At 43.1% G+C, this 22,749-nt stretch overlaps 1 protein-coding gene across 1 annotated transcript in view; it reads right to left on the bottom strand.

Annotated features, from left to right (window-relative positions):
* The window catches only part of TTC27 (tetratricopeptide repeat domain 27), a 190,676-nt gene that overhangs the window by 141,764 nt on the left and 26,163 nt on the right, over nt 1-22,749 (bottom strand). The window contains exons 5-6 of the mRNA XM_029064736.2: nt 16,106-16,208; nt 7,371-7,535 (exon numbers count right to left, since the gene is read on the bottom strand). Of these exons, the coding sequence (XP_028920569.1) occupies nt 7,371-7,535; nt 16,106-16,208 (268 nt within the window). The remainder of the gene's footprint in view (nt 1-7,370; nt 7,536-16,105; nt 16,209-22,749) is intronic.

Raw genomic sequence — 22,749 nt, 5'->3', positions numbered from 1 at the left:
TGGCGCTGGGCAAGCCACTTGTACTAGAAACAATTGTCCTGCGTGCGAGTTTTCTGATCTCCAGTCTCGATATCATGGTTTAGCTGTGGTCCCCGACAGCAACGCTTTCCAACTGTTGTAAACAGAACACTGAGACAAATGAATTACTGGCAAGACCTGCTAATGGTTTATAAGACCCTGAAAAAGAGAGAAAAAATCTCATCCAGAAACTGTTCATTTAAAAAGACTTACTACTCTTTCCAGGGCCTGAGAGCAACTGAGAAAAAAACAACAACAGAGGTTTCTTAGAAGGGGAGAAGAAAATGTTCATTATCAAGGAACAGTTTAAGTGCCATACCCCAGTATGAATTTAGATTTCTTTTTTAGATTAATACCCCCTTGGAGGAATTTTTTAAACCACCCCCTTATAAAATTCAATTTACAAAACATTCTTTTCTAGAAATCAGTATATGTTTAATTCAGAACATATCAGAATGCCACATCTTAGCTTAAATTTGAATCGTTTTATTTTTTAATTTATAGACAAAAAAGGTCTAATTTGATCAGCGGTGTAATTTACTATTAGACTACTTGAACTCATTCACATTTCACTTCACTAGCTATTACTTAATCTATAAAGAACAGTAAGTACTGAGACTTAAGGCAGACCTATTCAATTTACATTAAAGGCACCCTCTAAAATCTGGGATAAATACTGAAACATGGGAACAATTAGCAATTCAAACGTTAAGGAATTCCTCAAGATGAAATCATTCCTAAAATGTTAAAGACCTATTTGCTAATTTAGTTCATAAAAATCTTAAAAACCCCCACTTAAATCAAAAATGGGGGTGGGAACAAAGCTTCTTTGACAAAGTACATATGACACAGCTTCTAATGCTTGGCACTCCAAAATTTCACCCTCCATTGTCATAAAGCGTGGTACAGCGGCAGTGATTTTTGCAGCGTTTCGGACAAAGGAGAAGAGGAGATCATCTGTAAGGTTTACATAATCATAATGATGATGGTATTTGTTAAGTGCTGACTATGTGCCAAGCACTAAACAGATCAAAAGCATCTGACCATCATTTAGATTTGCGTCTAGATTAATTAAAGTCCTTGCGGCCAGGGATTGTGTTGCCCAACGCTGCTGTATTTACTCACCCAGGTGTTTGGTACACTGCTTTACACACAGTATATACTGTATACAGTATAAATGGACAGAGCATGGGCCTGAGAGTCAGAAGGACCTGGGTTCTAATTCCAGCTCTGTCACTTATCTGCTGTGTGGCCTTGGGCAAGTGATCACTTCATTTCTCTGGGCCTCAGCTCCCTCATCTCTAAAATGGGCATTAAGACTGCGAGCCCCATGTGGGACATGGGCTGTGTCCAACCTGACTGGCTTGCCTCTACCCCCAGCGCTTAGAACAGTGACTGGCTCATAATAAGCCTTAACAAATACTATAAAAATAATGATAATAATAATACTTAAATATAATAATATCTACTCCAGTGCTTAGCATATAGTAAGTACTTAACAAATACCATAAAATTTAAATAAATAACAATGATTGATCAATTGATCTAGCTCGAGGGGTGCCTTGTCTGAGCCTTTCCTATAGCCCACAGGGAAAAGCAAGGCTTTTATCCGGTTAGATCCGGTTTTATTCAACTAATTCTATACCACTGAGCTGGAGAATGCAACAAGAGACTTGAAGGCTGGGCTTCCTGATCATCCAGAAAATCTTCCTGCTCAATGGGCATGAGCATCACAGACACCGGAGACAGGCATTCGGGAGTTGTTGCATGCAGATGCTGCAGGTTGGAAAAACCCATGCAAAAAGACATTCAGAATCTGTCCAGTGATGTAATCAGAGCCAAGTGGATGAAAAATTCAATCGAGAATGCCAAGCCTCTCTTTAGGCAGACTACCAGATAAAGAGTGTGGTGGTAAGGACGAACCAAGCTGCAGACCAAACTGAAGACAGGATTCATTCATTCAATCGTATTTACTGAGCGCTTACTGTGTGCAGACCACTGTACTAAGCGATTGATGTGGTAAGCTGCAGACCAAACTGAAGCTCTCCAATCTTCCCAGACTGAGCCCTCCCTTTGCCCCTCCTCCCCTCCCCATTGCCTAGTCCCTCCCTCTGCTCTACCCCTTTCCCCTCCCCGCAGCACTTGTGTATATTTGTATGTTTTATTTATTACTCTATTTTATTAATGACATGTATATATCTATGATTCTATTTATCTGTTTTGACGATATCGACGCCTGACTACTTGTTCTGTTTTGCTGTCTGTCTCCCCCTTTAAGACTGTGAGCCCGTTGTTGGGCAGGGATTGTCTCTATCTGTTGCCGAATTGTACGCTCCAAGCGCTTAGTACAGTGTTGGTCACACAATAAGCGCTCAATAAATACAATTAAATGAATGAATGAATTCTATAGAGTTGTGACCTCTTGACCCAACCCAAATGCTAGATCTGGTTTCCTGAGCAGTTCCATGAGTATTCTCTAAATGTCCTGCTCAAATCGCCAGACCGAATTACAAGTAACAAAATCATCCCACTAATAATAATGGTGGAATTTGTTACGCCTTTACCACGCATCAAGCACTGTACTAAGAGACGAGATGATCGGGTCCGCACGAGGAAGCTCCGCTTACCTCAACGCAGCTGCACTGGCTGAGACATGTGAGGATAATGGATGAGTGTATAAAACCCCTCCAGCTGCTGTACAGTGAGCAGAATGGATGTCCTGACCATAAGGAAAAGGGTTGGAAGAAATCCTCAAAGGGTGCAATTATACTGCAGTTTCAGACAAACTGCTGAGAGGCAACTGCTGTGATAATCATGAAATCATGAAAGAAGCAGTTTTGAGCCGCTCTCCAAAAAATCAACGGCGTGGACTGAGCACTTTATTGAGATGTGGCACGGTCTAGGGAATAGAGCACGGGCCTGGGAGTCAGAAAGTCATGGGTTCTAATCCTGACTCCACTTGTCTGCTGTGTGACTTTGGGCATGTCATGTAACTTCTCCAGGCCTCAATTCCTTCATCTGTAAAATGGTATTAAGACTGTGAGCCCCATGTGGGACAGGGACTGTGTCCAACCAGATTATCTTGTATCTACCCCAGCACTTAGAACAGTGCCTGGCACATGCTAAGCACTTAATGAATACCATAACTATTATTATTAATCACAGCTTACTGGGTACAGAGTACTGTACTGAGTGCTTGGGAGAGTACAATACAACAGAGTTAGGAGACAAGTTCCCCACCCACAACAAGTTTACAGTCTAGAAACCAGTTTAGAGTTTAGAGTCTCCAATAAACTCTGCTCATTATTATCATGGTCAGAATTATTATTAGCTAACCACCTTATGCATTGCCCTGCTCCAAGCATTAATAGGCCACGAGAAGCAGCGTGGCCTACTGCATAGACCATGGGCCTGGGAGTCAGAAGGACCTGGGTTCTAATCCCCGTTTCACCACTTGTCTTCTGCGGGACCTTGGGCAAGTCATTTCACTTCTCTGGGCCTCAGTTACCACATTTGTAAAATGGGGATTGAGACTGTGAGCCTCATTTGGAACAGGGACTGGGTCCAACCTGATTAGCGTGTTCCTACCCCTGTGCTCAGTACAGTATCTGGCTCATAGTAAGCACTTAACAAATACCACAATTTTTGTTCTTAGTAAAATTCCTGTGATGGCATACAAGGTTGCATGAGAAGGTTCCAGCTACTGGTTGACTGACTGAGAGACGTAATGGAATAATAATAAGAATAATGTTGGTATTTGTTAAGTGCTTAGTATGTGCAGAGCACTGTTCTAAGCGCTGGGGTAAATATAGGGTAATCAGGTTGCCCCACATGAGGCTCACAGCCTTAATCCCCATTTTACAGATGAGGTAACTGAGGCACAGAGAAGTGAAGTGACTTGCCCAGGGTCACATAGCTGACAAGTGGTGGAGCTGGGATTCGAACCCATGACCTCTGACTCCCAAGCCTGTGCTTTTTCCACTGAGCCACGCTGCCTTTCTAACGTTGTCCCTTTGCCATATTCTTCTGTCTCGATGGCAGAAATAGAAAAATGGCTCTGAGAAATGCCCACAGACAATCTGCATCATTTACTGTTAGCTCAAGTTTCTTATTCCACATAGGGCTGCTTGGAATGTAGTTTCCCAACAGCTTCTTCTTGAGGAACAATGTAGCCTAGTGTTAAGAACACAGGGCTGGGAGTGAAGAGACCAGTTCGAACCCCGACTCCGCCAGCTGTCTGCTGTTTGACCCTGAACAAGTCACTTTACTTCTTTGTGCCACAATTTCCTCAACTGTAAAATGGGATTAAATTCCATTCTCCTTCATCCTTAGACTGATTATGTTGTATCTTCCCCAGGGTTTAGCACAGTGCTTGGCATATAGTAAGTGCTTAACAGATATTAATATTGTTATTGCTATTGTCATTATCTATTAATATTATTATTATTATTACTTCCCTCCAGCCAGGGAGAGAAGAGCTGGGGACACGGATTTTGGTTCAGGTTGTGAGGAGGCAGAAGAGTTCTGGTTAACTTCTGGCCGGGGCAAGTTGGGTTCAGGTTTCTTGGTCTTGCTATTGGGGAACAGTACATCCCCACCAAATTCTTATTCCGTAAGGAGAAACTGTGCCTTGGGAACATCAGGGCTGTAGATGAAATGTGAATTTCAATGGCAATGGGAATGTTTTGCCATTTAAATTTGAATGTTGTTTCCCAAAGACCAGAGAGAGGCCAACCTCCGCCCCATCCACACACACAGCTCTATTAAATGGTATCTGTTAAGCACTAAGTGCTAGAGCACATACAAACTGATTAGGCTGGACATAGTCGATATCCCACATGGGGCTTACAATCTTAATTCCCATTTCACAGATAAGGTCATTGAGGCACAGAAATTAGCAAAGATCACACAACAGACAAATAGCAGAGCCGGAACTAGAATCCAGGTCCTTCTGACTCCCAGGCCCATGTTCCATCCACTAGTCCATGCTGCTTCTCTGCTGCTCTCTTCCCTCAAACCCCCGCTAAAATTCCACCTCTTCCAAAAGGTCTTCCCCATCTAAGCCCTCAATTCCCCTACACCTCCTCACTTCTGCATCGCCTTTGCACTTGGATCTGTAACAATAATAATAATAATGATGATAATTGTTGTACTTGTTAAGCACTTATTATATGCCATATACTGTACTAAGTGCATGGCACAAGATAATCAGGTTGGACACATTCCCTGTCCTACACGGAGCTCACTGTCTTAATCCCCAAATTAGACATTAGGACACCGACGTACAAAGAAGTTAAGTAACTAGCCCAAGGTCACACAGCAAAGTGGATACCTTATAAGCACTTGATTTCACCCTGTCTTCAGCCCCACAGCAATTATGTATATATCCGTCATTTATTTTCATGTCTGTCTCCCCCTCTAGACTGCAAGCTTCTTGTGGTCAGGGTGTATATCTTCCGACTCTATTGCATTGTACAGTCCCAAGTGCATATGGTAAGCGCTCAGTAAATATTAATAATAATAATGTTGGTACTTGTTAAGTGCTTACTATGTGCAGAGCACTGTTCTAAGCGCTGGGGTAGATACAGTGTAATCAGGTTGTTCCTCGTAAGGCTCACAGTCTTCATCCCCATTTTACAGATGAGGTAACTGAGGCTCAGAGAAGTGAAGTGACTTGCCCACAGTCACACAGCTGACAAGTGGCAGAGCCGGGATTTGAACCCACGACCTCTGACTCTCAAGCCCGTGCTCTTTCCTCTGAGCCACGCCGCTTCTCTATGGCTGATTATGACTAAGGGCAAATTGAGGGCTCTAGAGTAAAAGCATGCTAGAAAAAGTTCAGGGAAAATATGGAAGAGGCAGACCGACAGCTAGGCGGATAGAGACCATAACAACGATAACGGAGGAACCATTAGAAAGGTTGCGGATCTTGGCACAGGACAGGACGTTCTGGAGAAAGTCTATCCATGGAGTCGCTATGAATCAAAAACGACTCGACGGCACTTCATAATAGTAATAATAATAATAATAATAGTAAAAGGATTACCTCTGCAGGGGGCAGGGTTCCATTTCCAATGCTAAAAGCTGGGTGAAAACAGGAGGCTCCATCACCTTAAAACATGTCACAGCAAAAGTGGCCACATCTGTTTCAAATATCATTTCTATCAACTGCACTGTACTCTCCCAGGCACTCTGTACAGTGCACTGCACAGAGTAAGCATTCAGCAAATACCAATACTTAGGTTTAGTGGTAAAGATGATTTTTCAAAATGGGCAGCCATAACATGTGCTAATGAATTCCAATAATATTGGCATTTGTTCAGTGCTTACTATGTGCAAAGCACTGTTCTAAACGCAGGGGTGAGGGGATACAAGGTGATCAGGTTGTCCCTCGTGGGGTAATACAGAAGAGAGTGCTAACAATTAGTCTTCACACACAAAAAGAGCACTGTATTTCTACTTCTCTCACTATTTTCAATGCATAAATTCGACCTCTTGTAATAAAAACCAGACTCTTGAAGCGACTAATTGTACATCTTGTTCTATTCAGCCGGCACGTCCATCAATCTGGAAGAATCAAATGCTTCATTCCTACTCTCCTGCCCCATTTGGACAATCTGGAAATGTATCATGAAATTAAATGCACCGCAAAACCCCCCAGAACACTGATGTATTTATCCCAATCTCATGGCACCAGAGTCTAGTTAATGAAATGTATAAAATGCAGAAGCAATTGTAGCCATGACAGATGCATTTTCAAAACGGGAAATGACTCTCATAACTTCCAGCGGGTTCATGAAACTAAACAGTACTCTAAAAATTCTTAAGCCTATAAGCATCAGCCCTTTGAGGACCACATGGCAATCAATAATCCCTTGTATTTATCTAGAGTATTTGTCATTAAATAATTCCTAAGCAATTACTGTGTTCCTATAGGGTCAGCTTAAAGATAAAAGAGAAAGCCATTGTGCGCCACATTAAGGAAGGTAAATGAGACACTGATAAAAAAAACATTTTGACCAACAGAAGTTTTGCTAGATTAGTTTTGTTTCTATAACAAATATGCAATTGTAATCCATTTTTTCATTGCACACAACAAGCATTAGAGGCAAGGTTGAAATTCTTATATGGTTTGATATTGATTATTACCATTGAAATGCTAATGCATAAAATTATTTCAGTATTTTCAAATTCCTTACAAAAACTTCTGACATTTTAATGAAACACTAATAAATCATCCAACAATGGCTTAGTGTTCCATTATGGTAAAAATTAGAAATAATGACTTTAGCAAGGAAATCAAAGCACTTAATTAGATACAAGTGTAACAGAGGAAAAAAATACTAACTTACCAGTCAAATCCACTTGCAGTTTGGTTAAGTCTTTAGCTGCATCAAATTCATCTTTTGCTTTTTTATACTCATAATAATACAGAAAAGTATAAGCACACTCAAGATGGAACTGAATGACCAGATGTTGGCATTCTTTATCTGTAAACAGAATCTCTAATTTCTTCACTGCAAGACAAAAGAGGAGATATTATAAGCAATTCTAAAATGAAAACAAGATCTGGAAATTTAATCCCTTAAAATCTTTACTTGGAAGCAGGTCAGGGGGCAGAGTGGCAACAGAGTATCTAAAATCTCTATCCTGTTTAAATATAGAAGTGGTGAAAAAGGTCTATACGATGCCAGACTCTGGAATCGTTTAGTATTTGGGTAATCCAAAAAATAACGCTGGTCAGAGGAACAGATAGTGTCTCGATAATCACAAAACGATACAACCTGGAAACAAAGTCGTTGTTTCCTGGGCTACTTAGAGATGGAATGGAATCGTGTGCTTCCTCCTCCATAATTGGCTGTAAATATCTCCGTCTCGACGCCAAATGGAGGTTGACAAATTGCAGCCGGCTCCCGGGTCTGGCTTTCTCCATCTGAACTATGCAGCCGCTAGTGGAAAATCCACTCTAGAAGGCCTGACCCAACTGTCGATTGGTATTTATTGAGCACTTCCTCTTTGCTAAGCACTTGGAAGAATTCCACACACATAAATAAGTAAGCACAATCCCTGCCCTCAAGAAGCTGACAATCCAGAGGGAACGGATGACAAACTGGAACCGAGGTGAGGGCTTTAGCCTGGGCAAGTTCCTTGGATAGAGGCCTCTTAAAAGCCCACTCGGTCAGACCCGGATGCGATGCTGTCATTCTCCGGATTCAGCATGACAGGGGGTCGAGGGTGAAATCGTCCACCCCTCCTGGAGGGAGGAGGAAAGCGGGACATGGGGAAATGAAGCTGGGCAGGAATGGGCATCTTCCTTCTTCCATAACACCATGCTACCTCTTTATATCAATCCCAATTTATAGCGCAAGACCTGCTTGAAGGATTCCAAGATTCCCAGAGCATGGATAAGTTTACATGCAGCTGAGACCTGCTCTCAACAACATTCGGAAATCCCGTTTCCCTCCACTTTATAGGTTTGGGGTGGAGTCCGTCACTAAAATGCAAATTTCCCTGCATGCAAGCAGAGGATTTCAGGAACTGCTTGCTATATAGGGTCCCCATGCAGCGCTTCGTGGCTTACCAAGCAGTACGACGTTTCCAGGCTGTGAAACTCACGTGATTTTAATGTGGTTCTGAACTATTAGTTTGATATAAAACACAAGATTGAATGGGACAGCACAATCTTTGCTTCCCACCACTTTCCCCAAAGAATGGTTGACAACCAACTGAAAAGAAAGCCAAGGAAAAAGAGTGGCTCATGTCACAATGTAAATATTTTAATCTACAGTGATCGGGTAAGAGAAAAAAGGACTTTATTGAATCAAGTGATTACGATGGGGCTTTGGGGCCATTCAGGACTCCTGGGGAATTCATAATCCTTAAAGATACTCACATCATTGACACCTAAGAAAGTTCACTACAATAATGCTGAACTATAATTTTCCTTTCAGAGCAAAGAATTTTAGTTGTTTAAACTAAGAGGGATCATTTAGATTGAATAGTGGGTTTTGGGGGGATTTTGTTTTGAAAAATACTTCAGATTTTTTTTTATAAAGAAGTAAACTCTTAGAGTCTTATCACGAGCCCTCTGGGGTGTCACTGCTTTTCCATCAGGAAGTAACTGGCGACCACGGGAACTGAAATCTGCTGAAACTGTACAGCAGAATCCCACCCTTGCCCTCCAAAAATGAAGTCTTGTTTACAAGATATTATCACCACTTAAATATTTATGAGAATCATCTCCATATAAATCTTCTACTACTCTATAGACATGGATTTCTCATTTCAACACCACTGTTCCCAAAAATGGAAGAGTCATTGTTATCAATAAATTTAACATCCTGGTGACACCAACAGGATTTTGTTGGGTAGCAAAATGATATTTTTGGCTCTCTCTAATGCGGTTTCTATGGTGACCGGTAAACAAATCTATTGTTACTATGCATTGGATCCAAATTTTACAATACAAATGTATCTGTCCAACATGGCAGAGTTTCATCTCAACTTTGATAAGTGAAGTAAATGCAAAAGACTCCAAAGTATTTAAAATTGCTCAAGATTGAACAGTGTAAAACACTCAACAGGGAACAATAAGCATCCTTGTTTTTCATTTATATGGCACTTTGATGATGGTGTCGGGTGCCCATGAAAGACTGGGTGAGCCAGGATCATGGTTGCCTGCTTGAAGGGTATAGCCCATTGTTGGGTAGGGATTGTCTCTATTTGTTGCTGGATTGTACTTTCCAGCTCTGCCACTTGTCAGCTGTGTGACTGTGGGCAATCACTTAACTTCTCTGTGCCTCAGTTCCCTCATCTGTAAAATGGGGATTAAGACTGTGAGCCCCACGTGGGACAACTTGATTCCCCTGTGTCTACCCCAGCGCTTAGAACAGTGCTCTGCACGTAGTAAGCGCTTAACAAATACCAACATTATTATTTTTACTTTCCAAGTGCTTAGTACAGTGCTCTGCACATAGTAAGCGCACAATAAATACGACTGAATGAATGCTCTGCACACAATAAGCTCTCAGTAAATATGACTGAATGAATGAATGAATAAAAGCGGTGATCCTACCTCCACTTACAACCCACTTGGCCAGGGTTTGACCCCTGCTGTGGCAGGTCTGCAATCAATCAATCAATGATATTGATTAAGCACTTACTACGTGCACAGCGCTGAACCAAGTGCTTGGGAGAGTACAATACAACAGAGCTGGAAGACACGTTCCCTGCCCACAACAAACTTCTAGAGTCTAGAGGGGAGACCGACATTGGTATAAATAAATAAATTAGGGATATGGACATAACTATAATAATAATAATGATAGTGTTTGTTAAGCGCTTCCCGGCACTGTACTAAGCACTGGGATCAAGCAAATCAAGTTGGACAGAGTCCCTCTCCCACGTGGGGCTCAAAGTCTCAATCCCCATTTTACAGATAAAGTAACCGAGGTTCAGAGAATTGAAGAGACTTGCCTAAGCTCACACAGCCGAAATGTGGTGGAGCTGGGACTAGAACCCATGACCTTCTGACTCCCAGGCCCCTGTTCCATCTGCTACGCCAAGCTGTGAGGCTGAGGGAGGGGTGGATAAAGGGAGAGCAAGAGCTTCAGGGTTGTGAGCCCCGAGGGGCAGAGCACCCTGCTCCGGGGCCCCGCCCTTCCATTCCTTCTTCCTCTTCCCCTTTCTCTATATGGCCGTTCTACCCGTGAGTCTCTGCCATTTTTATTTTTCAAAGGAAAAGCTTCCTGGTAAACCTTATCTCTTGGGAATATGAACACTCCCCAGAAAGTTTAACTGGCCAGCAAGCTATATCCTTTCCGAACAGTACCTTTGGAACGGGGGGTGTCTGGTCACATCAGGGCTGTGCCATCTTCTCTAGCACTGGCCCGCAAGGAAGCTGAGATTTCTGTGCCACAGGGTCACGGTGGTGCAGAAAGGTGGTAGAGGATGGTGGTGAGCGCAGCTTGAGCCCCGCTGCCTACAGGACTGCATTGCATGGGTTCTCTGAGGTTCTAAGTCCATCTCAACTCAGTGCCATTTCTGCCCATTTCAGGGACAAAAGGCACATAAAGTGAAACTCAAGACGAGGCCCGCGGTGGGGCCCAGAAATGTCCCTTGGATGAGTTTGTCCATCCCCATCATCCAGGGGAAGGCCAGTGAAAAGACTCAGCTTTGGAAATGCTTCAGAAACTGAAGGACAGTTTCTAGATGCTAGAAACAGGAAAATGCTTGAGGAAATCCTAATAGTTTCCAGAAAAACTACCAATACTGTAGGTGGCAAATGGTGATCACCAAAGCCTATGGGAGAAAGCACGGGCCTAGGAGTCAGAGGACCTGGGTTCTAAATCCTGCTCTGCCACTTGTCTGCTGTGTGACTTGGGCAAAATCACTTAACTTCTCTGTGCTTCGGTCACCTCATCTGTGGGATTGAGACTGTGAGTCCCATATGGGAGACAGATTGTGTCCAACCTGATTACTTTGTACCCAACTCAGCACTTAGCACAGTGTCTGGCACCCAGTAAGCACTCAACAAATACCATAAAAAATAAAGTTCTGAGTGGGCAAGTTAGGATAAGGGATTTCTCCTGGAGGAGACAACAGGCAGTAAAGGCCCAATTCAGACAGTTCCTACTGTTTAATTCCACTCTGTCCTAAGATCCTCCATGTCAAAGCCCCACCTTTTTGCAAAATTACCATTCCCGATAATACCTGTGACTGGGATAAAGCCCCCCTCCCGGTTAGAAAGCAATGAAACAGGGGCCAAAAACAACCTCACACCACGTTTCAAGCTTGGAATACCGAGAAAATGAACAGATTTTCTATTCTTCTCTCTTTATGCTGCAACTTGTTTTTAATGGCAGCAAAAGTGCACCAAAAGCAATTCCCCAAAGACTTAGTGAACAACATGAGCTTCGATTCTTACGGATTTCGTACAGCTGTTTCTTGGCCTAGACAAAGGAAACGGCCGCTGGTGAGGGAGACAAAAGCCTTATCATAGTCTAATAACAAAGATCCCTGATCAAAAAAGTGTGACATCACATCTTTCAGAGAAGGGCAGTGACTTACATTCTGCAGCTGGCTTTTTAGTGCCACATACTTCCCTGATTAGATATATTAAGGGGAACACTAGCAGCTGAACTGTATATTTAGGAAGGCTATGCCTGAAATATTGTATAAAAGTTTCTCTTCACTGCTGGTGGAACGTCCTGTATTTATTTAAGTACCATGAACACTCAGCCGATGGTTTTTATTAGGAGCAAGTACTCAAAGATGAAAATCCAGGTGACTGGGCCCGAGGATGGTGGGGGAATCAGGAAAATGAGATTTCCCTGCAGTTCATTCAGTCTACTGTATTTCTTGAGTGCCTAGTCTGTGCAGAGCACTTTAAAAAGCATTTGAAGAGTACAACAGATATCATCCCTGTCTTCATTGAGCTTACAGTATAATGATCCCCATGAGCTTTGCCCACCAGGGGCTGTCCGGGCCTTTGGGTGGCCACGAGTAAGGGGTAGAGTGCTCCTCTACAAACGACACTAGCCTGCCGTAGGGGACGGGGAGCATCCAAAATCAGCATGGCCCAGTAGATAGAGCATGGGCCTGGGAGTCAGAAGGACCTGGGTTCTATTCCTGGGTTCTAATCCCAGTCCATCACATGCCCGCTGTGTGTCCTTGGACAAGTCACTTCACTTCTCTATGCCTCGGTTACCTCATCTGTATAAAGGGGATTAAGTGTGTGAGCCTCATGGGGGACAAGGACCGTGTCCAACCTGATTAATTTGTATCTACTCCAGGGCTTAGAATAGTGCTTGGCACATAGTAAGTGCTTAACAAATAACATGATGATAATTTTTATTCATTCATTCGCATTTATTGAGCACTTACGGTGTGCAAAAGTGCTTGGAAGAATACAATATAACAATTATTACTATTATTGTTATTAAATCTCTCTAGACTGTAAGCTTACTGTGGGCAGGGAACATGTCTACCAACTCTGTTATACTGAACTCTCCCAAGTGCTTAGTGCACTGCTCTGCACACAGTAACCGCTCAATAAATGCAATTGACTGATTGAGGGTGGGAGATATTCAAGAAGCAGCACCAGGCCTGAAAGATTGCTCAGTATGTAGCCCTGACTCCCTAAGAAAAGAGATGCCTGATTTTCCCTGACTCCCTAAGAAAAGAGATGCCTGATTTTCCCCCACCTTTGGACTTCCTATTACTCTCAGTAAAATATGTCACTGGCTAATTTCTGCAGATGATGGGGAGAATCAAGGAAATTCTACCAGTAAAACACTGCTCTAGGGATCTGGCTACATCCAATCTGTACCATAAAATACTGGGAAGGAACGAAGAGAGCTCTCCAAGTCTTCTGCATAGGCAACTGCTGCCCTTTTAAAATAACCAGTCACAACTTGATATTCAACCAATTGCCATCCAGAGTGAATGATCAAGTGTTGACTGAATGCCCCTGAGCACAAAATGTTTAAAGTACAAGTCAGAGGGAAAGAAAAGCTAAAGCTCACGTCGGCTTGGTGTTCAGGTGAACTCTTAATCAGATGAAACTGAGATTGCCTAACCCACTTTAGACATTCTCCAAGCTCTCATCAGGAAGGCATTCCATTAGGCTATTGGAGCTGAACTTAATACAAGGAGCTCATTCTTCCAAGACTGAGTTATGGATCACAATACAAACTTTAAAAATATAAGTTCTGATTTACCATGTGGCCTATCTGTTTATCATATCAAATAATGTCCTTGTCCAAAATCCAAGAGCACAGATTTTAATATTAAAGAGGTTGTTTTTTTCCCCAGGAAACCAGCACTCACAAAGAGCAAAAAGACCAGTAAACTGGAATAGTACAATGATCCACTATATTCAACCTAACGACCATAAAGTGCTCAGCCAAATTAATTATCAATGATAACGTTTAAATGAAGTTGGGTCGGGGCACTAGAACTAGAAAGCTCAAAAAAGTCAAGCTTGTATTTTGAACTTTTCTCTTCTCTCTTAAATCCTAACAGGATCAGGCCCTGTGGAGCCTTTAACAAACTGCCCTACTAACTTCACTGTGAAAAAACCTGGGCTCCCCTCCTGGGTTCTCCAAATTTACATGACATTAACTCATCTATCGACTTTGATATCACGACTACCACATGGTTTCAAACAATATATTCTTTGTTCATGTGGAAATTTAAGCAGCAGGTTTTTGATGTAAGTAACTTCTCACTACCTTTGGGATCAGAAGACCAATCTTGTTTTTTGGGGGGCATTTTTTCTGGTGGAGGTGGGGTGGGGTATTTGTTAAGCATGTACTATGTGCCAGATACAGTTCTAAGCAATGGGGTAGAGACAAGGTAATCAGGTTGGACACAGTCCTATCCCAAATGGGGCTCACAGTCTCAATCCCCATTTTACAGATGAGGTAACCGAGGTCCAGAGAATTGAAGTGACTGGCCCAAGGCCACAGAGCAGACAAGTGGTGGAGCCACGACTAGAATCCAGGTCCTTCTGACTCCCAGGTCCATGCTCTATCCACTAAGCCACACCGTTTCCCAAAGACTGCACACAAGAGAAGACTGCCACTATTAGTTAGTTAGTTAGTTAGCTGGGAAGTAAAATGTCACTGTCCATACCTACTACAGGTATTTGTAGGAGAGGCTGGAACACAAGCATAATAAGTTCCACCTGATAGGTTTTCAAAAGCTTAGCAGAAAAATACAAGGAACCCCACAGTACTAATTCTTCAATTTGCCTATGGAATTTTGGAACCAACTATTGCTAATCTCACCAAAATCCTGGCCAAGGTGGTTTAGTGGGAAGATCTTGGAAAGGAGTCCTGATACCAGGATTCTAACCCACCTCTAACACTGACCCCAGTGTATGATCTTGAGCAAGACTCTTAACCTCCCTGGGCCTCACTTCCCCATCTGGAAAACTGAGCTTTTTGTTGGACCTGATATTCTCGTATTCCTTGCACATAGTAGGCACTTGATGAATCTCGTAATAATGATTATTACAAAACACTTTTCCAAAAATAAACACTGGATCTGAAGTGATGGCATTTAATATTATCTATGGACCATTCCAGACATGGCTAATATGGACCAAAACAAGTTGGGTAGATGAGAAAAACTAACCATATTTTCAGCTAAAATTCAAGGTCATTCTGAAATCTATGTTTCCGCTTAATGGCATTTTTTAGTCTTCCCATCGATAATCCATCATCAATATTTATTTTCTAATGCTCTGTTCAAAACATGTGAGGCCCTCTCTTCTCACAATATGCAATGTGATCTTGGAGGAAAAACAATCATATATATTTTGCCGTTAAAATAACAGAGATACGGGAATCCATCAAGGAGAGGAAAGGTGAAATTTGCCCAATTTCACTTCGGGAAAGCTGTATGTAAACAACCAAATTTAAATTCCATAGAGGCCTGAAAAACATGAACAGAAGTGAGGGATGGTTCAAACTTGCCATAAATTTGAAGTCAGTGAATGTTGAACTATTTTAAGGTCACCAATTAGCATACTCAGCGTAAAAAAACCTGTTTAGGAGCACCATGATGGAGCAGGGTAGGGCTCTTCTACTAATTGAAATAATTTTAAAAGATCTTTAAGTGCTCTACAACCTGTCCCTCTTCCCAGAAAAATGATCTACAACTAGTCTAGTCCCTTCAATAAGTGGTATTTATTGAGTGCCTACTATATGCATGGCACCGTACTAAGTGGTTGAGTGCCTGGAGAAGCGCTTGGCATTACAGTGTACCAACCACTTTGCAGAGTGCTCTGCACAGAGTAAGCACTCCATAATATACCTATTTGAATCTAGACTGTAAGCTCCTTTCGGGCAGGGAATGTGTCTACCTTTTCTGTTGTATTGTACTTAGTACTTGTACTTGTACTTAGTACAAAGTGCTTAGTACAGTGCTCTGCACGCAAGTGCTCAACAAATATGATTGATTGATTGATTGATTGTAAATACTACTGACAGAATGATAGGACAGATGTTGCCCATAAATCACTTCTCCTGTGACGAGAGGCGGATGAGAGCCAGCACAAATGGGAAGATTTCTCACTTACCTTGTTCTATGCAGACCTGGGCAAGAGCGAAGAGGTTGGGAGAGCGTTCTTCTAACAACTGTTGGTGAACTCTGACACATCGCAAAGTCCACCAGGGAAAAGTCTATAAAGGAAAAAAAGGTCATTTGAACTAGGCAAGTGGACGAGTCATAGATTTCCTTCCAGTAAGGACCGGTTTGAAGGTAGTTGACCTCAAAATCATTTGATCTATCTGCATCCATCATGTTTTAGGGTTCCTAAAGCAAAACAATGCATACCACGATTGCCTACAAAATGAAGGGAAAAGCATCATTTTCACTTTGAAATGAGCTTACAAGTGGAGGGTGAATGCTCAGCTCAGGGACAGCAGTTGGTGATTTTTTGCTTAGAACATAATTTCCCCCAATGCAATAAAGGATAAGTTAAAGCAGCTCTTTAGAAAATTCCTTCACTGAGTGTCACAATAAGGAAGCTCTCTCATCAATAATCATGTTCTGACTCTTCTTGTTTGAGATGAATGCTGTGCCAAGTTGCCCTGCACATAAGGAAACTGCTAAGATCTATGGAGAAGGACGGTTCCCATTAACCACTAAGTGAATTCCCTGACGCTCTGTGCTTCATTTTCTTTTCCTCCCTGTCCTTCTCCAATATTCCTGTTAACACCTGCAGTAAACCATTCAAGGACGGATCTTCAGACTCTGTTAGGTGTGAATTTTTTCAAGAAGAAACAATGTGTCCCAGTAAAGCAGGAATTCATTTCAATTCCGAAGACAAGAATCAGTTTAGAGACAGAATTCTCTTACACACAAAATTGTAATTCTATTTTAGTGTTTAAAAAAATGACTGTAGGGATCAAATTTCAAATACATGAAAATATACTGTTTGGCTCTAAGAATATTCCAGATTTCTAGCCTAGGCCAGGTCCACCGGATCATTCTTGGCGTCTCCCTGGAAGTCCGCAGTTGGATGCCTAGTGACTTGGTGAGGGATCGCCAACTCATTTAACATGGTGTGGCGTGGTGTGGTGTGATATGGTTTTCGCATCGACTCTTTCCTTCATTCATGTGCCCCCGAGGTGAAGTTGCTCAATGACAAACTGGTCCAAGAAAGGAACACTGAAACACTTTCTGCATCCTCCGCTCAAGGGGTATAGTGAACTGGAGAGTGAGAGAAGGACACCGAATTAAAAAAAAAGAGATTCAAATACTTGAAAAGGAAATTTAAGGGTCAGAGGAATGGGATTGCAAAAGACCAACTCGTCAGGAAAGGAATGATTGGGGAGAGAAGAACAGAGACATGTTCTTGATTTCCTACCCAGAAACTGATGCCTTGGCACCACCGCCTACAAAGAAGGGAATGGTAAAATCCAAAGAGCGGGAGATTTTTCAGATGATTTTCAACATGCACTGATCACCCTGACCCTGCAGTAAGACCCTTTGGAGATATAAAATTTCCATAAGCAGAAAAAACAATACTACTCAACCCAAAGGACATTATTTATAAGAGAGCTGGGTTAAGCATTAAAAACAATTCCAGGACCAGTGTGTTGATGTGTACCTGAACACTAATGTTTTAATTATCTGCATTATTTTGTTTCCTTGAAATGGAAATTGAAACCTACTTCCAGGCCACTATATGACAGGCAATGCCTCCCAATTTGCAGGCTCCAGCATTTTCATGATTGAATGTTTGGTTAGACAAACGACCCTACCGAAGGACAGGGGTGGGAGGGGAAACTAGAAGGGGTGATGGATGGCCAGAGAGGTTGGTCTGGTGAGTTTGGGAAAATTGAGGAGTGAGGACTGTGACCATTACCCACACAGGCTCTCTCTCTCTCTATATCTCTTCCTCCCATCAGCTCCCCCAGGCCTCTCTCCAATTCCCTTTCCTGGACAAGCACTCTTCTCAGCCCTTATGGATGGTTAGCGAGAAAATACCAACTTGTGTCCAGGAGGGCAGTCTTCTTGATAACACAGGTGGTTACTGTATCAGATAAAATATAAATCAAAATGCTTTTCAACATCCTGAAAATTTTGAAAAATCCTGAAGTACAAAGAAGACAGAAATAATACCAACGGCAGTTTGAACAGAGTTAAATAGTCCACGGTGAATCTAAAGCACAGTCGGACATGAACTAGCAGAGTGGAAGTTGTTTTGTCCTATTCAGGGACCGACTTCTTGGGATTGTTGAGAAAGTGATTCTCAGAACCTAGTAATGAATGTGGGAATGTGATCGATCAAGCTTCGCAGAACAAGGGAAGATGTTTTCATCACAGGATGTTTATGTGAAAAAATGCTACAACCAAATCTGTCTCTCCAAAATATAGAGAACCTGCAGAAAGAGCCTCGTTGCCTGCAGTGAGTCAGAAAAGTTTTGCAGCTGAAGACTCTCCTCTCATTAACTGCCCCCTTCACCTCCTCTCCATGAACGATATCCAGATAGGGCTGCTTGCATATGTTTACTTATTTCATTAAATTGTTGACACAGAATGGTATCTTCTTTCAAATAATGCTTGCCATACTTGCTGGTGAAAGGTTTATGGCTGCCAGAAATCCAAACTGCGTCACTCGCCCCGTCCTACCCCGTTTGTCTCATTGCAGCTAACAAGAAATATCATATGGGAGCCGTATGCCTTGGCATTTCTTTTTTCGAAGCTCGACCTTAGTCAGGTTCCAGAGGAAAAAGCTCTAGCCTCGCTCTAAGGACTTTTTCATTTGCAGACAGACTTGAAAGAAATTTTTTCCATTCGATAGGGCATCATTAATGCTTGTATGGTATGGGTTCATTTGCTATGGAATAGCAAGGAAATTTTATGTGAAATAGGCCCTGAAGGTAAGACTGGCGTTTCAAAGTTACTACTGATGTCGGTTCTCTTTGGAAAAAAAGAACATCCTTTGTAGCTCTGGGAGGTCATGTCAGAGAACAAGTTTCTCTTCTGCAAACAGGGATAATGATGAGAGAGAGAATAGAAACTGAAGATATTGGGCACATAACTTTGGGGACAACATTCCTCCTGTGCTCCCGCAGCTGCTTCCACTCATAGATCTTTAAAGGATCTAGCTTATTTCTGCAATCCAGTGTTGCATGAAATGGAAATTAGGACTGAGTGGGGAGGGAAGGTGAGGAAACTGGGACCCTTCTATTCTCAACTTACACGCACTTCCTCCTACAGTTCATCCACTCTCACGGCTTCAACTACCACCTCTGAGCAGATTAATCAATCAATCGCATTTATCGAGAGTTTACTGGGGGCAGAGCACTGTACTGAGCCCTCGAAAGAATACAGTATAAGAGAGTTGGTAGACATGTTCTCTGTTCACAATGAGCTTGAGGTCCAGAGGGGGAGACAGGCATTAATATAAATACATTATGGATATGTACAAAAGTGCTGCGGGGATGAGGGAGGGATGAATAAAGAGTGCCGATCCATGTGCGGGGGTGATGCAGAAGGGAGTGGGAGAAGAGGAAATGAGGGTTTAGACCGGGAAGGCCTTTTGGAGGAGATGTGCCATCTATGAGGCTTTGAAGGTGGGGAGAGTGAAAGTCTGTTGGCTATGAATGGGGAGGGAGTTCCAGGCCAGAGGCAGGATGTGGGCAAGAGGTCAGTGGCAAGACAGACGAGATCAAGGTACAGAGAGTAGATTAGCATTAGAGAAGTAAAGTGTGCAGGCTGGGTGTAGTAGGAAAGCAACAACGTGAGGGAGGAGGGGGTGAGATGATCAAGTGATTTAGAGCTGATGTTAAAGGAGTTTCTGTTTGATGCAGACGTGCATGGGCAACCACTGGAAGTTCTTGAGGAGTGGGGAAACAAGGACTGAACATCTTTACAGAAAAATGAACTGGGCAGCGTGAAGCATGGCCTGGAGTCGGGAGAGAGAGGAAGCAGGGAGAGCTGCAAGGAGGCTGATACAGTAATCAAGGTGGGATAGGATAAGTGGTTGGATTAAAGATGGTAGCAGCTTGGATGTAGAGGAAAGGGCAGATTTTAGCAGTGTTGAACAGAATTTGGTGACAAAGTGTGCATTGAATGAGAGAGATGAGTAAAGGATAATGCCATGGTTATGGGCTGTGAGACAGGAAAGATGGTGGTGCTATCTACTGTGACAGAAAAGTCAGGGGGAAGTTTTGGAGTGGGAAGATAAGGAGTTCTGTTTTGAACATGTTAAGTTTGGGGTGAGGGAAGACAACCAAGTAGCGATGTCTAAAAGGCAGGAGGAAATGCAAGACTGCAGAGAAGGTGAAAGATCAGGGCTGGAGATGTGGATTTGGGAATCATCCACGTAAAGATGGCAGTTGAAGCCATGGGAGCGAATGAGTTCTCCAAGGGAGTGGATGTAGATGGAGAATAGAAGGGGACCCAGAAATGAACCTTGAGAGGCTCCCACAGTTAAGGGGTGGAGGGCAGAAGAGGAGTCCGTCAAAGAGACTGAGAATGAGTGGCCAGAGAGATAGGAGGAGAACCAGGAGAGGACAATGTCAGTGAAATCAAGGTTGGATAATGTTTCCGGAAAGGGGTGGTCAACAGAGTCGAAGGCAGCTGAGAGGTCAAGGAGGATTAGGATGGAGTGGAAGCCACTGAATTTGACAAGGAGACTATTTGTGACCTCTGAATGGGCAGTTTCTGTGGAATGAAGGAGACAGAAACCAGATTGGAGGGAGTCAAAGAGAGAATTGGAGGAGAGGAACCTGAGACAAGGCAAATGGCTAAAGGAGTTTGGAGAGGAATGGATGGAGGAAGATGGGGAGATAACTGGAGGGAGCCATGGGCTCAAGAGAGGGTTGTTTTAGGATGGGAAAGGCATGAGCATGATTGAAAGTAATGGGGCAGAAACCATTGAAGATGAAACAGTTGAAGTCAAGAAAGGAAGAAAGGAGGGGGCAAGTGTTTTGATTCGATGCACAAGTGGAGGGGGCGGATTTTGAGAGAAGTCAGGGTATCTCCTCGAGATACCTCTGGGAAAGATGGGAGAGTTGAAGAAGGGGCAGGAGGAGGGAGCGACTGGAGAGAAGCAGGGGAGATTTTAGGGAGATCACATCTGTTGATTTCAGTTTTCTAAATAAAGTACACGACCAAGTCATTAGGTGAAAGAGATGGGGGAAGCGGGGTGCAGGGGTTTGAGGAGGGAATTAAACATCTGGAACAACTGGTGAGGGCAATGGGCATGGCAAGCAATAAGGATGGAGAAGTATTTTTGCCAGGCAGAGTTAAAGCCCACAGGGATGAACTTGAGGTGGACGAGGTTGGCCTGATATCTGGATTTCCGCCAACATCACTCTGTGGCTCACACACAGGAGTGAAGGAAATTAACTTCCATGTTGACCCCCATTTAGGAGTCATGTGGCTATTTCCCAAATCTACAACAATGACCTTGGCAGGGGAATCTCCCATCTCCTCCTGCCTCCAGCCCATCTCCATACGAATGATTCCCCCGACCTATGGGGCTTAACATGTCCAAAACTGAACTTACATTCCCTCCCCAATCCACTTGTAACTTTCCCATCACAGTTGACAGCACCATCACGGTTCCTGTTTCACAAGCCCATAAAGTTGACATCATCCTTGACTCCTCTTTTTCAACCTTCATAGATAATCAGTCAGTCACTAAATCTCTTTGGTTCCTTCTTCACAATTTTTTAGTGGATACTGTTAAGTGCTTCCTATATGCCAGGCACTGTATTAAGCACTGGGGTAGATACAAGATAACTAGGTTGGAGTAGATTCAAGATAACTGTAATCCCCATTTTGCAGATGAGAAGTGATTTGCCCAAGGTCACACAGCAGGCAAGTGGCAGAAAGGGGATTAGAACCCGGGTCCTTCTGACTCCTTAAATCCATCCCGACCAAATTGCCACTGCGGCTGTCTAGGCACCCAACGACTACTACATCAGTCTCCTCACAGATCACCCTGCCTCCAGTGTCCCCCTTCTCCAGCTCACACTTCAATTTGCTGCCCCGATCAATGTTCTAAAACACATCTCCCCACTCCTCCAAAACCTCCGATGGCTACCTCTTCCTCTTCATACCAAGCAGAAACTCTTGATCATTGGCTTTAAGGTACTCAATCAGCTCTCCCTCTCCCACTATGACACAACTTAGATTCTTTGCTCCTCTCAATCCCAACCTACTCAATGTGCCTCATGGCTCAGTGGAAAGAAGACGGGCTTTGGAGTCAGAGGTCATGGGTTCGAATACCGGCTCTGCCATTTGTCAGCTGTGTGACTGTGGGCAAGTCACTTCACTTCTCTGTGCCTCAGTTACCTCATCTGTAAAATGGGGATTTAGACTGTGAGCCCCATGTGGGACAACCTGATTCCCTTGTGTCTACCCCAGCGCTTAGAACAGTGCTCTGCACATAGTAAGCGTTTAACAAATACCAACATTTATTGTATTTTTATTTTTTTGTCTTTCACCTTCAACTTCTTGCCCACACCTTCCCACCTTCCTGGAACAAGCTCCCCCTTCACATCCGGCAGACCACTGCTCTGCCTATCTTCAAGACCCTTCTGAAATTACAACTCCTCCAGGAGCCTTTCCCTGAATACCTCTCATCTCCCCACCCAATTGCCCTCCCTATTGCCACATCAGCACTTCTACATTACATAATCAGTCAACCAATCAGTGGAATTTGTTGAGTACTTACTGTGGACAAAGCACTAGACTAAG

The sequence above is a fragment of the Ornithorhynchus anatinus genome, chromosome 1, assembly GCF_004115215.2.
Source record: "Ornithorhynchus anatinus isolate Pmale09 chromosome 1, mOrnAna1.pri.v4, whole genome shotgun sequence".
In the NCBI taxonomy this organism is placed as follows: Eukaryota; Metazoa; Chordata; class Mammalia; order Monotremata; family Ornithorhynchidae; genus Ornithorhynchus; species Ornithorhynchus anatinus.
This window is presented reverse-complemented; position numbering and strand designations above follow the sequence as displayed.